General features: G+C 37.9%; 1 protein-coding gene across 1 annotated transcript in view; it reads right to left on the bottom strand.

Moving 5' to 3' along the window:
- The window catches only part of TRIM33 (tripartite motif containing 33), a 34,181-nt gene extending 25,285 nt beyond the window's left edge, over nucleotides 1–8,896 (bottom strand). The window contains exons 1-4 of the mRNA XM_009272879.2: nucleotides 8,800–8,896; nucleotides 4,949–5,067; nucleotides 4,698–4,845; nucleotides 2,294–2,426 (exon numbers count right to left, since the gene is read on the bottom strand). Coding sequence (XP_009271154.1) covers nucleotides 2,294–2,426; nucleotides 4,698–4,845; nucleotides 4,949–5,067; nucleotides 8,800–8,896 — 497 coding nt within the window. The remainder of the gene's footprint in view (nucleotides 1–2,293; nucleotides 2,427–4,697; nucleotides 4,846–4,948; nucleotides 5,068–8,799) is intronic.
- Between the last annotated feature and the right edge of the window lie 7,236 nt (nucleotides 8,897–16,132).

Below are 16,132 nucleotides of genomic sequence, written 5' to 3'. Positions count from 1 at the left end.
ACTGCTCAACTATCAAAAGATTCCCCCCAAAACCCAGGATTCCTATCAGACACGTGCCACTTTTCGTCTTTGCAGCCAGTAAACTTCATGCTTCTGAAATATGATTTGTTAACAACAGGGAAAACTTAGGTTCCCAGAATACCTTCCCTTCTTCACTACACTAAATCCCAACATTCAAATTGGCAGAAAACACCTACGATTAAAGTGAAGCATCTTATAAGCTGCATTAGAAGTAACCTATACTATCTCCCAACCACAACTGAAAAGAAAGTAGTGTCTTTTGTCAAAAATCTAGAACGTTACAGTCTAATCTAACAGGAAAAGACTGTTCGGATATATGATCAAATTTACAGTAACACTGTTTCTTGATTCAAATTACTCACAATTATGATAACAGAGACTTAGGCAAAGAGAACACTATTCACAACAGAAACGACTCTGCTCCTGTTCATTCAGTTTGTACCAGCAATAGACAAGTTTCAGCTACAAGAGTTTAGATTACTCAGTCTCAATGTTAGAATGTTGCTTTTTCTAAGTACAGTCTAAAGTTCTTGCAGACAGCATCACAAGATTTTAGGTACTATAATGCAAAAAGTAGCATTACTAAAGCCCAAAGGCCACAAAATTTGAAATGTTTGAAGATCTGCAGATTTTCTAAAACTATTTTCATTAAGTTGAAAATCAGATTTCAAAAAAAAAAAAAAAAAAAAAGAGATCTACACTTACCTAGTATTGCTAAAATTTTGCTGTAGCTCCTGCTACAGCCAAAAGACTTTTTTTTAATTGTATTGTACTTCTAGCTTCCAAAGTGTGTGGACTGAAAACTACCTAAACTAGAGGAATCGCACACCATCAGGCTGCTACAAGAATGTCAGCTTTCTACAGAATCACCAGCAATTCTTTCACTTGAAATTCTGAACTGAACACTGGACCATGTTGCTACTGAAATGGTGATTCATCCTCCTTTGGTGCAAACTATTAGGATTTCAGGTAAGAAGTAAACAGGAGATTAAAATCAATTCTTGTTTCCACTTGGCATGATTTTCCTTCAATGATTTAGTGAGCTTCATAAAAATCTCAGTTGTACTTCATGGCAGACGAAGCAGTCACCCTAATCATCTGTAATTCACATCTGCAGACAGAACAATTTTTAAAGAATATTCTGCAACAAAGCACGTTAATAGCAAAGTATTCTCTTCCCTTACTGGAAGAGAACAGGTAAGTAGAACAAGATGCATTTGTTAATCAGTTAGCATCGTGCACAAAACAGATGCAAAGAAACCGACTAGAAAAAGTTAACATATCCTAGGAGACCACACTTTCTGAACAAGTGTGTCTTTCAGGATATTTATGATCAAGCCTATGAAAGAACAGAGCAGGAATATTCGAGGTTGTTAATATTTTAGTAGTACTAATTTCAAAAGTAAAAGTTCTCCATTAGGCTGCTGTAGCAGTCTATGAGAGTAATCACTACGCTGGAAAAAAACCTACTAAATTCAATATTGCAACGTACTGTCAAGCACCTTTACAGAGAAGTGTTACTTGTAGACTGACTAGGAAAAGCAGTGCTGCAGTGGCTGATAAATACATTTATCCCCAGATTCTCTATTATAACACTGCAAAATACTTTTTCAACCATTCAAACAACTATATGACAGACTTGCTAAAGAGCAGGAAGTTTAATGTACCTTAAGAGGTTCCAACTTTTTTCTAGCAGCTAAGAGAAAAGCAAGCTCTGGTGACAAAATCCATCATTTCTTTTTACTTGGAATGAGGCAACTTTCAACCAACTAAAACCAAACTATTTTTCCCTCTGTACTAGAAAAATAGATTAATCTATGAGGCAAAATTTATACATTCCTTTACAAAATTACCCTAAATTGAAAGACTGTTGCATAATAAAATATGCCCTTTCAAAAAATTACCTCATCCATGACTCACTGTATCACTTTTGCTTCTTTACAGCACCAGGTGTTCAAGGCTGTAGCAATTTCTATTCAAGTCCTGATTAGAGCAACAGCACTGGTAAATGCCAGGCAAGTTAACACCTTAATCACACCAAATCACCTCAGACAATGTTGTTTTGAATCTGCTCTTAAGATACTGGACAAAGCTCAACCAACTGATCACTTAAAAGTTTTCAACACTCCACACAAGTTCTCCTTTGCAATGGATCATTTCAGTCCGACAGAGTAAATACAACAGTATTTAATGACACAACTGTTTTAAATCAATGCCATTTCATCCTCTGAGAAAGTGCACCACAGGAATTAAGACATGGTAATATTTGTACCTGTGTTCTTTGTGTTCCAGTAACTGACAGTCTCTGCATGTCAGCCTGTCACATGTTTCACAGAAAAGTTTTAACTGCTCTTGTTTGTGGACAGGACAGAAAACAGGACGTTGACCAGATGCTCCCACGGCCTCTGTTTTTAAAAATAAACCATTTTTGCATTTTAAAATAAAATTTAGACAATCTGAAGAGCAAAACGACTAACTTCCAAGCTAAGTAACAACCAAGAATTTGGAAAAAGACAACTACAGACCTGTTCTCACCCTGAAGTTATCATGAATACGTTCTCATTGAAATATTTACAGTGCCAGCGGTTTATAGCTGTTTCTGCTTTATTGTATTCAAAGAGAAGGAGGAATTCCTCTCCTATCACAAACACTCAAAAGACACTGGCACCTGTAAGAATGTAAAAACTGTACACAAACACCAGGACTATGTACACATGTTTAAAGATTAGATTGCATGTAGTTTCATCTCTGACACACTGAAGGATGGATCAAACCTCTCAAACTTTCATACTGTCAAACACCCATACGTTTTCTAAATTATCACTTCAAAACCTTTATAAACCTCATTAAGGCACATGCAACTGAAGTGGTAAATGCAAAGCAAACATTGCCCATGTTAAGAGTTACTTAAATCCCCGCTAAACTGCTTAACTTTTCCACTTAAGCAAATAACAGATAATGTCAAAAAATAGTTCCGAGTTTACTAAAAAGTGCCGCATGATCTTCTAAAGATATTTTGAGCTTAGCACAGAGGAAAGCGGCCTTTGGAAGATACAGCAGGTAAGGTTTAAAACGTGAATGTCTTCCTCAGTCTCCAACATTTCTGAAGCTTGTTATACCATGCAAGTTATTGTAAAGAAAGAGAGCTCATGAATCTACAGCTGACACTCATTAATAGAAATTTAAAGTCTCCAGGGCATATCTTAGAGTCTAACAAGAAAGAAGGGAACAAGCTCCCCTGAGAAAATAATGAACAGTCATTCCCCACAATCAAGAGAGTTCCTAAGGATCGCTGTACATCAGGTCACAGGAAGGCCATATGCTAGCATACCAACTACACCTGGGCTTCTGTCTCCATAAACACCAACCTAAATTTCTAATACAAAGTTTACTTTATTGGACCAGCCATTTTTCGGCACCTCCCCACTCAGGTTATTGAAGGGGAAGTGGAGCTATAGTATCACCTTGACAGTCACAATACAGCACTCCTAATGAAAAACGTTAGTAATTCTTTGTAGGGCCCTGTAATTTGATTTCACCTTAAAGGTTTCTCATCTACTAGGATTAATACGTTTAAACTTAAATAGGTACTATTTCTTATTAAACAATAGCCATTAAGACATACAGAGAAACCTCTCCAAAAATGAAGTTTCTTTGATAGAGCAAGTGAAATAAGATTGTTGTCTAGAAGAACTAAGCTCAATAACAAACTTTTTGTTGATTTTGATGAGAGTTGGCAGAAAGCAAAGCAGTGTTACTCCTTTGAAATGGCACAGTGAAACAATCACGAAGATCATAATTTATTTTAAATATAGAGAGAGAGCAAAATGTCAGGATCTCTCTTCCTCAATATGATCAGTCTTCATATACATCCAGATTGTGTAGAACCCACAGGTCTTTAAATCAGAACTTTTATCCCATTTATAAGTAACATCTTCCAAGCTAAAATCCGGTTACCTTTTACCTGTTTTCAGAGTGTTTTCCACATTACCTCAGTAGGTTACAAACAATATACTGTCAAACGATAGTTTAAGAATTAACTTCTAATAAAGCTGCATGTCTAAACAAACTGTACACACACTTCGCACATTAAATTTTGCTAGCTGAAAGAGATATTAAACCTAAAGTAAATTCAAATTCCGCATTTACTCAGCAATATCAATACCACAGTAACATCATACTGAATATGACTATAAGCTTATCCGCATATACTTCTCTACTGGGAGAGATACTTATAACCAAGTACAGCAAAATGTATAATTTAATTTCCTTGGCCAATGGATAAGATTACCAATATGACAGTGCTCTCCAGATTTCAACCCCTCCATTTAGTGACTTATTCTACTAAACAAAAGAACTATTAAGAATGGATCTAAATCCTTTCCAAAGACTGCAGTCTCATTCTGTTTCCTCTGTACTTAAGATATTTTTTACACTGGACATCAAACTGTACAAAGTATTAGCAAATAACCCATCGTAGTTTAAAATTTAGTTTTTCCTCTATTTTTAGAGCTACCAATTTTGCACTGGTAGCTTTTTACTAAACTTTTCGCAAATCTTTGGGGAAAGCCATACAGCTGGTTGTTACCTAAATAATCCTCCCACTCTCTTTTTACATGTGCCAAAGAGAAAACATTTTTACTACAGGCAGGACTAAGTGATATCCAAATACTCACCTGAAGATACATCTTCTTTTTTTCTGATCATATGATCTTTAGTAAATTTTACTCGCTGATGAGCTTCTATGCAAGTCTTGCACAACCATTCCCCACACTCTACACAAAATCCAACAGCACTAGCATTATCTTCACAGCTTGTACACACCTGCAAAGGGAAACAGTCAGTTACTATCATCTTCCTGGAAAGCATTAACATGTACAGAAACAAAAACAGCATGTGAATTCCAGCAAGCAGGAAAGTGCCATACCTGTTCTGACTTCTCATCAGAGCTGCTTGGTGTTTCTGACGTGTCTTTTACAAAGTAATTATCCACCAGATCTATCTGTCTGCATTCTTGGCGGCATATAGGACATCTGATTACACCAACTGCAAAACAGAAAGTTTCCCAGTTTTAAGAAAAAGAACATGAAAACCAACATGCCCAGAATCAAAAGATGACAAGAATGAACGCAAAATCCTCAGACTGCTCATTTCGGTTGGGTAAATGAACAGATTCCACAGTTGACATTACCCTTAAAAAAAACAGCCATTACCCACATATAACAGGTTTCCCAAAAAAACCCCAACACCCCAACAACAACAAAGCACAAACAAAAAAAAACACAAACCACACACACTCCTTTTCAGAAAAGGATCCCTTACCCAGAATGAAGTTGTGGTAATTTCTACATCATACTTAGTTTTTGCTACTGATTTCTTCCCAAAAAAATACATTTTTTTAGCCAAGTCATTTGTTTTCCCCAAGCAAATATCATCTTCCCCCCACCCATTTTACTTTGTTAAACTCAAGACACCTGTTAATTACTTTTTATAACCATCTATTGTCCAGTCTGTCTCAAGACAAGCATTAAGAGAGGTGTGCCTGACTAAAGTCAGGTGTGACTTTAGTGACGTTCATGAAAATATCAAAGTAGCAGTGTATCACAATATTGTCCCAGATACAACAGAGGATGTTTTCTAACATAACCTATTTCCATGAGGTCAGGGAGGCAGATGCAGTAATACAAACTATCTGAACATTTCAGGGTTTTTTCAAATAGTGTTCTGCAGGGAAGGCTAATACCAAAAACCATGAGTTGATAGCAAAAAATGCTCTCATGCCAACTACACCTGCCTTTCTGCAGCCTATACAACACTTTGCACATATACATGTAAATGTATACACACATAGCTTTAACACTGGATATCAATTAGACTAGTTCCTTTCCAGTATCCTGCTTTGTTATCCTCTGTAATTGCTAAATTAGAGTTTTAAGTCCTCAGCGGAGCTGCAAAGAAGTTACTACATGAACCAAACTGGCGTTTAAAGATGTTCTATGAACAACCTATGTTAAAGGTTTGAAAACTTATTTACCACTAAGGTTGTGGTTAACACTTTCTCCCCAAAAGTGTCATCTAGTCTTAAATCAAGTTCCTATGCAATTTTATTGTGAATATAATTTTCAAGGAGAAGCTTTCAAAGCGATTGGGTATTTTTACACACTGGGACACCTGAAACACCTTTGAAAAGTAAGTGTAATTAAATGATGCTCAACTTTGTGGATATTGAGTTAGAACAGTAGGACTTATTTCAGGGAGATTGATTACATTAATAGTAAATTAGCATTAATTTTTTCAAGTGCTAAAATTAACGATGGCTTCAGAACACAGAAGATTCACTGCAGAGCAACAACAATAATCCAACTAAAAATTCCCTGTCTCATCAAATGAAACATGCTTCAAGAGCAGGATGTGAAAGATAACCAGTATTTCAGTACCTCCATGTACAAGAGCTTTCATATATACAATGAAGCTTCCCCCATATTCAGAACCTTGAGATTATCTTATTACTGAAAGACAAAATTCTTTAGGGAATACTATATGAAAGCCACCTATCAGCTGATGTGTATATACTTACAGAACAAGTTTCAAACATTTACCATTAAAACTATTCCACTTAAAACAGACCACAGCTAAACCTGATTTTTAGTGCTGTCTTGGGTTAATCATACAAAATGTTGCAGAAAAAAAAATTAAGCAGCCCAAGATCTATAATCTTTACGCAATGCAAAGTCAAATTCCACAGATGCAAACCGCTTCCTGTAAGGCAGGTTTTGTTTTGCTTTTAAACTAGACAAATCACTGAAAGCTTGAATAAAATCAAGCCTTTTGATGTCAAAAGAGCGATACAAGTGGCAGTCCATGAGCTGGATTCTGACCGCGGGTAATTCCACCTTGCCCATTGCTTCTGTCTGAGAGGACACAGGGAACAGGTAGTCCACAAATACTGCTCTCACAGTCAAACACCCACTTTTTGCACCTCCATATTCAAATACACTTTGCACACAAGGTGCCACCAGTGTTCTGCATGTATCTCAATAGATCACAATCCTAAGACAAGGCCTTGCAATTCTCATTCAGCATATTACACTTTATTTTCACATCTCAATACTCATTATTTCCAACAGCAGCTTTCCAATATTGTATTAGCCACTATACATCTCGTACTCACTCATGTCCCGGTCTTTTAATCTAATATAAAACAAATTAATGCAGCATCACTTGCACTAGAAACCAAACTGCATTACTGAAAAGACATAGATGTGGCTGATTTTGTGAGGGGAGAGGGAAAAGTAGAGAAAACCACACTGAAATAGTATTTTCATAGAAGAAAAACAAAGAAATCCTTACCTGTCAAAACTTTAGATAATTTGCAAGCTAACAAAGTTTATGGCAAAAATTTAATGAGAGTGTATTTTAGGACAAACTAAGGCTCAAATGTTTATATAACCTACTAGAAAAACAAGGTTTCACTCCCAGTTTGAGTCAAAAAAAATTCTTACATAAGAAAATTAAAATGAAGTAAAAGTAAAAATATCATCCTAGTTATACTCCAGCAGAACTTATTACATTGTTTTTCTGCATCAGTTTAAATTAGAAGCTTAATACTGTTTAAAACAAAAGCGTTAGCCCTAGTACATACATTTCCACTGTAACTGCTTTCAAAAAAGGCATCTAACTACTTCCAAGGAATGTATCAGATAGCACACAGCAAAAACTATTGTTAAAAGATCAATCTTTTTTTCTAAATCACAGTTGAATTAGAATTAGACACATTCATAGAAATTACAAAGGTCAGACTGGTTTATGATCTCCCCCCAATCCTAATTATTACTATAGACTTCCTACATTCTCAAAGATGGCTTCATATTATTTTGAAGCTACAAATCAATACTCCAGAGGTTAACAGCAGCACTAAAGCAAAGAATTGAGAATCAGGAAGTTTTTTTCAGACTTCACATTTCAAATCCCATATGGCTCAGTTTCACCTAACCATAAAACAGAAATGCTTCTTGCCTGGCAAAAATATTGGAAGAAATACTAAGTATTGACCACATCACGTGAAACTCTGCACTGAGGGTCTAAAACGTTTTGAACAGCAGTTCCTTTCTGACTTACAGTACCCTATCATCAAAATACTGTCATCAGCATTAACTAGTTATACTTCAGGTGCCAAGAAAAAAAAAGAAAAAGAAAGCACCCCACAAACTTCACCAGCCATCCACAGATGCTCCTGTGAATATCAGTACTTTCATGAAGAAATCCAAGAACAATCAGCCTACGGACCTAAAAAGGCCACAGAAAATGATTAACTATTTTACAAGAGCTGCAGGTAACAGGAGTGGGCTTCCAAGCTTCTTACATTGCATTTAAGGGGACCGACATCACTGGTTTTTCTACTTGTGTTTATCACAAACCTCACAATGGTGTGTAAGACCTGTAACACCATGAGCATAAACACTTATTGTCTCTCTTCCGCAGTACTTGATATACACAGCTATACGTACCAAATTTTCCCTTCCCTGCCGTTTCCAGAAGCACTATGGTGAAATGAATTACATGCTATTCCCAATTAATTGTGCAGTTCAGATCAGATTCTACTTTTTGTCACACACTTCTCCAGACATTATCCAGAACAGCAAAAATTTTTTTCAATCATACATGTTTACTGTCCCCCATCAGCTGCTACATTCAACATGTAGCCTAAACTGAGTTTTGTTTCTCTCCTTTTACCCTACCTAAGGCTGATTTAAGTGAGAAGCAGGAATAATTTCTTACCTGGAAATTTGGTTTGAGAGTCACCAATCCAGCAGGTAGGAAAAGCCTGCCTTGTATTGTCAACCCCACTCAAAGGGAGATAGGTTTCACTTGCCATCTTCTCACATCATGAGCCATTCCTCCCTACCAGAGTTTCCAAAGCCTGCAACAGAGGGAGAAAAGAAACTCCCAGATTCCTTGCGACACGTTCCTAAGGAGTCTCCTGACACAGTCAGAAAAAGCAATTTGCCTGAGACACTACTCCAAGCTGAAGAAAACCACAAAGGAGAACTGACAGAAGCACATCCCCGCAAGAACATAGTCAGGGACGGATCTGTAAGAACTACAGCAGGAATTAGCCCTGGGGAGCTGCCTGAGCCGCTCTGCACCCCAGCTCTCTCCAGCACGCTGATGGGACTCAAGGCAGAGCCCACGGCGGATGGAAACAGGGACACCGGCCACGTCCCGAGAACGGTCGCTGCCCCGGGAAGAGCTGCCCCTGCCTTGCACGGGAGCCCACGTCTCTGCAAATCAGGCTATGGATCACAACTGCGAAACCGAGGAAAAGACGTACAAGAACATTTTGGTATGGCTCCAGCTCTCTTCGCAACTTCTGCCGAGGTTATCACCTACACTTCTAACCGAAGCAGAACACAGAACACCTCAGGTGAAGAGTTTTGTCAGAGCAAAGAGAGGCAAGTAGCACAAATTTTGCTACGCAACACGTGTTGAACCGTTAGTTATACAACTGCTAGAAGTCACATCTTCCTTACATTGCACATTAGACATTCTTATTTGTCAAAGACCTTATTAAGAACACTAATAAGAGTAGCATCTATGTAATCCTTTTAACTGCTTATGATTTAGATAAAGCATACTAAACTAGACCACAGATGTCAAAGGATGTCAGAAAGCGCAAAACTGAAGTAAATTGAGGAGAAAAGTAATTTTGTTTTCATAAAAACAGAAAGACTCCTAAAAAATCTGCAACATAATCCAGCAGCAAATCACAATGGAACATTTTAAAGAACTTAAGATTTCAAATAGAAGATGCTTTTAATCTACCATTGCCGACTAACACCTAAAGCTGCAACAAAAGTATTTTTCTTAATTGTAACTCTGAACTATGAGAATACCTTGTAAATATTTATGTTTAAAATTTCCCAAGGGTGACAACATTTCTCTGATGGCTATTTGCATGCATCTCAAAACAGGCAATTTTTTCAACAGGTTAATATAACTATGAAAGCCTTCATCTTGAAATAGTTTCAGCAAGAAATTTATTCAAAATCTGCTTAGAACTCATTTCTCCAGTCTGACACCTTAATCCTGACAACACTAAAATACTCCTCCGAATTTTAAAAATGCTTGAGAGCTACAGAGGTGGAGGAAGAAAGGCTTGATTCTCTATACTTCCAGTCTCATAGGATCAAACCAGAGAAATCGTCTCCAGAGAAAGCTTATGTCAAGTCTTTGGCTACTATACCCACTCCAGCTTGATATTAAGGAATTCAGACTCTTGGCACTTTTAACTTAAGTTGAAATCAACTGATCTGCCCCCAGTACATCTTTGCTAGGCAAGACACATTCTGCCCAGTAAGACAGTATGTGTTCAACTCATACCTACTACTTTTGCACAAGAAGAAAAAACCTGGAATTTTCTGAATCTTATTCTTTGCTCCCTATCCACTCTTCTAGAAATTCCCTTCTGGAATTTCATCAGATGTTTCAGAGACCATCTGTAGAAGAGCAAGGCTTCCTGAGCCAGTAAGAATTAACCTGTTTCCTAGCCAAACCCACATACTACCATCCTCTCGATCTGGTTTTCTAGTTTTCATTTACAAACACCAGAGAGAAGCTGGCTGGGAGCCTCCAGCACTGTAGCCCTGGGGTTAGAGAAAGGGGAAGTGGGGAGGAAGGGAAGGGGAACACAGGTACAACTAGCCATGGAAACTTACCTACTTGCTACAAACATTACACTAGCTAAAGCGAAATAGCTAACTTTTATAAGAAGCTTCCATACTAAAGGATCCATACATTCACTTGTTGACTTCAAGTCCAAGCTGACTTCAGTCAACTTAAAATGAACACATCACAGCCTAACCAAACACTTCTTAAACCTTACAGAGAACAAAAAGCAATAACAGAAAGTAAAGTCACTGAAGTTCTAACTCCAAGACAGCCTTTGGCAACAAAATAAAGGGTATTGCTGAGGGTGGGAGATCATCGATCTGAATGGGGGAGGGCTTGGCATGCACACGATGTACGCGATCAAGGGATAAGACACTACAAAAAGCACTTTGTACTTCAGTAGCACTGCTCACCACTGGATCCCCTCCATCACCGGGCTAACGTAGGGAGTCTTTCCAGTAGTTCAAAATTATAAATTCAAAGTACCTCTCAAAGTTTATTCAAATATTGAACCCAAACACTTGCATTCCTAAATATCCCTACTTACGTACTAAAATTCATGTTTTCATAAGATCCAACTCCTTTAATATAAGCTCTGGTCTGTAATACAAAAATCTTTATCAATTCTTTAGTTGCTTCATGACATTCAAGAGTACTAAACCCCTAAAACAAGAGTATAAAAAAGTAACTTTAACCTCACTTTAATACCCTAAAATACAATGTTTAAAGTACCTTACGGACAAGAAGTTGAACAGGGGTCAAGAGCATGCCCTTCAGCAAAAAAGGCCAACGCATCCTAGGCTGCATTAGCAAGTACAGCCAGCAGGTCCAGGGCAGCGATCCTTCCCCCTGTTCAGCACTCTGGGAGACCACACCTGGATACTGGGCCCAGTCTGGGACTCCCTGGTACAGGACAGACTGACAAACTGGGGCAAGCCCAGCAGCGGCGACCAAGACGATCAGGGCTCGAACACACAACGTGTGAGGAGAGGCTGCACCTGTCAGACCTCTCAGCCTGCACCGAGGGACCTCACCACTGTCTGCAACCACCTGACAGGGCAGGGGGGCAGAGCCAGGCTCTTCCCAGAGGTAAGAGCCTTTTACTTGTAAGAGAGGCAAGAGTAATGTAAGGTAGGAGCCTTTTACTCTTCCCTTTTACTTGTCCAGTAAAAGGACAAGTATTAACACATACAAGCAGGAACAAGGCAAAACTTGCTTCAACACAATATATATTTCACATATTTAGAACAAGGACGGTCAAACACTGCAACGGAGGTTCAGAGAAGTTGTGAAGTTGCCATCCCAGTAGACAGTCACCACACAACTGGACAAGGCCCTAAAGAACCTCCTCTAACCAGACCTGCTTTGAGCAAGAGGTCAAGCTAGACTCATCTGCAAGTCCCTGCCAACCTATGTGATGTTGTGCTCCTTCAAGAACATTCATTTTAAAGAAATGGCTTAGATTTTCTGTTGATACTTATGAGACATCAATTAGGACTAGCCTAAAACTCTACCACATCATCCACTGACAAGTCATCAACCTTCACTCAACAGTAATTGGGATTGTAGAACAGCATAATTTTAGACATCTGTTTTTAAACACACACGTTTGTTTTGAGTTGAAATGTGTTTCCCAACACAAAAGTACTAAGTGAATATAAGAAAATTGAAAATCCTTTCAGATGTTTACATTGTTATAATGATGATAAAACGTCATAGTTCAGGAAATATTTGCAAGCACTTGTGCAATCTAATAACTCAAACTTCCGTTTTAAGTTCAAACTTGGCATGTATGCAGTCCTCTAAGGAATGAATCTCTGCCAGGTTTCATTTATTGGTTGAGAACACCAACAGTAGTTACTGCATGTGCATAATATTTACTTCTCTCAGAAATGTAAGGGTCCAAATATGTTTCTGCATAACCATACATCAAAACCCCTGTTCTAGCTCCAGTGATTAGACCTGGAAATAAACCCTCACAGGTCAAGTAAGTGACACAATCAGACTGAAATCTATCAGAATATAAATAAACTTTTTAAAAAAATTAACTGCTTTCAAGGTTCACTCCTAATTCAGCTTTTTTTTTTTGACAAACAATCCTTGCTTATATCACAACTGTCATGCATTGAACTGACAACACATTATATTTAATAAGGAAAACCAATTTATAGCACAGACATCAATTCTTATAAAAGTAATACATGCCTAGAATGTTCTGAGACAAAAACATTATTTTCAAATACACTATTAATTTAGACTGAAATTTAAGTTTCAGACCAAGATTTTTAGTAAATCCAGAATATGAACTGAACATTTTTCAGGACCCGGCCTTTGCTGGGCTCCAGCATATATTCATGACCCTCACTCATCAACACAGGAGAAAGCTAAAGAATCAAGAGAGTTCAGGTGATGTGTACTAACATTCACTGAAACTAAGATGGCCTGCATTTACATATCTTAAGCAGTCTATTTGATGCAGGAATTTTCAGCTTTCTAGACTGAAAATACAGTAAATACTACCAAACTCAATTTAAGTGATATGTCATTCTCACAGACATCATACCTTTTTTATGTCCCCCTTTCAAAGCAAATTAAAAATAGTTACTGCATAATTTAAGGTGTGATTAATACACAGTTTCTAAATACATAAACACTGGGTATGGGAGTTGAATTCAGCGTTATCAAAATAATTTACGATACTATATATTATAGTACTCAGTAGTAAATGTATTGTTCCTCAAATTATACATACATGCACATTAACCAATCGTGCATGTATCCCTTAGGCTCTCTGAAAGCATCCTGCAGCTCTTTTTTAGTTTTTCAGCCTAATGAAGATTGTGACATTCACAAGGAGCTGGGAGAGCCACACATTCTCTCTATTGAGATAATCTTCTTAAGAGAGATTGTAAGTATCTCTGTGAGGCAGTGAAACCTCAAAACAACCTATCTTCCCAGGAGCAGAAGCAGCAGTGGGTGCATAAAAAGTTGTTTTGCAGTATCTGTAACCGTCTGAAATCTCTAACTTAGAAATAAACATTTTTCAGAGTACTGTGATACAAATACGAGAAAGCATTTTCTTGTAACCTATTCAATCTGAAAGGAAGAGTCCAGCTGGACAGCTGAAACACCAGGCACTAAGAAATCGTCTATCCACCAAATAAAATGCACATTCCAATGACCTATTAAGTCATTAAACTGAATATGAGATGCTACTTTTTATGTTAAAAAACTGACGTAAAAATACATAAAACCAAAAACTTCTCATTTTTTCCCCAACATAAATGTAAATAACAGCAAAAAAAAATTCTTTCACCAGTACAATAGGTATGAACCTACCAGTTACTTCTTTATAATACAGCACACCACGACTTTAGATAATTGTTTTAAACTTTAGCCAGTGTTTCTCAAACTTTTAGGAATTGAGACCATTCTTCTGTCTTCATTAGCAGTGTCTCTCAAGAGAGTGGCAACAGGGAAGAAGAAGAAATGCTGATATAGACCACAAACTATTGCCTTCAAGTATCCTTACTGTTTTCTCTATGACAGCAGCAGCATGCTTTCATCAGGAAAGGGTACTGTCACTCAGAGAACCGCTCTGTAGGTACCGACCTCGCACTCAACTCCTGTTAAGTAGCTTCTACAGTTATTAACCAATATTACTATTTTAAGTACTGACAACTCTTACAGAGCAAAATCTGAAACTAATTAAGAAAGCAACCCGGAAAATATCAAAAGAAAAACCCAGTTCTTTTCCATAGCACTTGTAATTCTCTTATCTAGGCGTAGAGACACTGCAAAATAGCAGGCAAATTTAAATGCATATGAAATAATACAGCATATAATCCAGCAGTGAGAGCCTGCAGTTAAGTGTAACCTGCTTCAGGTACAGCTATGTGTACCACTTTCCATTAATTATTCCTTCATGAAAAACACCTGCTCATGGTTAAGGAGACTAGAGAAGCAGTAGAAGTGGAAGTAACACTTCATGACTATCAAAACCCATGCCAACAGAGAAGGAACCTGCATGACTAAGCAATGTGGTACTTCTCTGTATGTTGAGAATGTCCATTACCTGACTGACTGGTAAGCATTTCATGTGCCATTCAACTGATTCCATTTACAATGCAGAGAGAGAGCTGTCCACAAAAGTGCATCTTCTGGTCGGTCAATGTCTCATTCTTAACCGCCCTGCTGGGCTAATACTTTTGTTCATGCAGACTTATGTACCACTACAGATGGATCATACACATCTTTACCAGTATACTCTCCTGGACCCTATATGCACATCTTGCTCACATCATCTAGAAGTTTTTGATGCAGCAATCCAAAGATGAATTCTTACTTCACCAAAGCACACGATCAAGCATTCTTAAAATGTGTACGACAAGAATTGATATTCCAGTTTATATATACTTCAGAAGCTATGCTTCATGTTGTTCCCACACTTGTATCCTAACATACATAGCGGGATTCAGATAATCCTGCTAATTGCTAGTAAAATAAACCTAGCTTTCCAAGTTCTGTATCTTTCACTAGCATATATAATGCAAAATGTAGAATCTAGAATTTAACAAGAAGGATCACAAGACCAAATGAGTGCTTCAGTTAGTGCATTTATGAACTATATTTAATGCATCATCTTTTTAAAACTAATGGACTTGCTAAGACCACATCCTACATGAACTGCTTCTGAACAGTTTGGATGAAAGAACCACTACCAAGCCAGGTTAATTCCTTCACTATGCAACAGAGGAAAGGCTTGAGTCCTTGCTAAAACCAGAAAGATGTCACCAAACAAGGTCTCTTTGACCACAGGGCCCAGTTAAGACCTGCAAAACCACTTACCAGGGCCCTAGTTTGGTCTGTAGACCACAGCATGTGAGTCACTCCATTAAAACCTCCAGAAGCTTTTCAATTCCATCCCTGAACATATAAAGTAAAAAAATAAAATTCAAGCTGTGATTTCAATAAAAACCACCTGGAAGGAGCAGTCTACATTCGTTCCACGGCACAAAAGTTATGTATGTGCAGAGTTCACAGGCATAGCAAGTCAACTAACAAAGGGCACTGCAATGTTTTAACTCAGTCCGCAGGAAACATGTATCTGAAAGCAGGTGTACTACACACACCGTTTCCAATTGAGCATGTAATACTGTAACGACAGTGAATCAGATTTCACTTCGACAAATTTTTTTTCGAGTGCTGTAGAACTGGACAGTTGAACACCTCCTCATGGAGGAGCACTCATAGAGTGCTACGCCTCTACTGTAGCACCCCTGAAAGCCAAAACAAAACAAAATGGACAACGCAATTTACACTATAATTCCAGGAACTTCGGAGCTTCAGCCGTCGCTTGAAAATACGAAGCAAGCTGCTGATGGGCGTTGTAAGACAGACCCCGGAGGGTTAGGGCAACAGAAACACCGGCGGTCACGTACGT

The sequence above is a fragment of the Aptenodytes forsteri genome, unplaced genomic scaffold, assembly GCF_000699145.1.
Source record: "Aptenodytes forsteri isolate BGI_AS27 unplaced genomic scaffold, ASM69914v1 Scaffold142, whole genome shotgun sequence".
NCBI classification, from domain to species: domain Eukaryota; kingdom Metazoa; phylum Chordata; class Aves; order Sphenisciformes; family Spheniscidae; genus Aptenodytes; species Aptenodytes forsteri.
The sequence above is the reverse complement of the archived record's forward strand: the minus strand, read 5'-3'. Positions and strand labels throughout refer to the sequence as shown.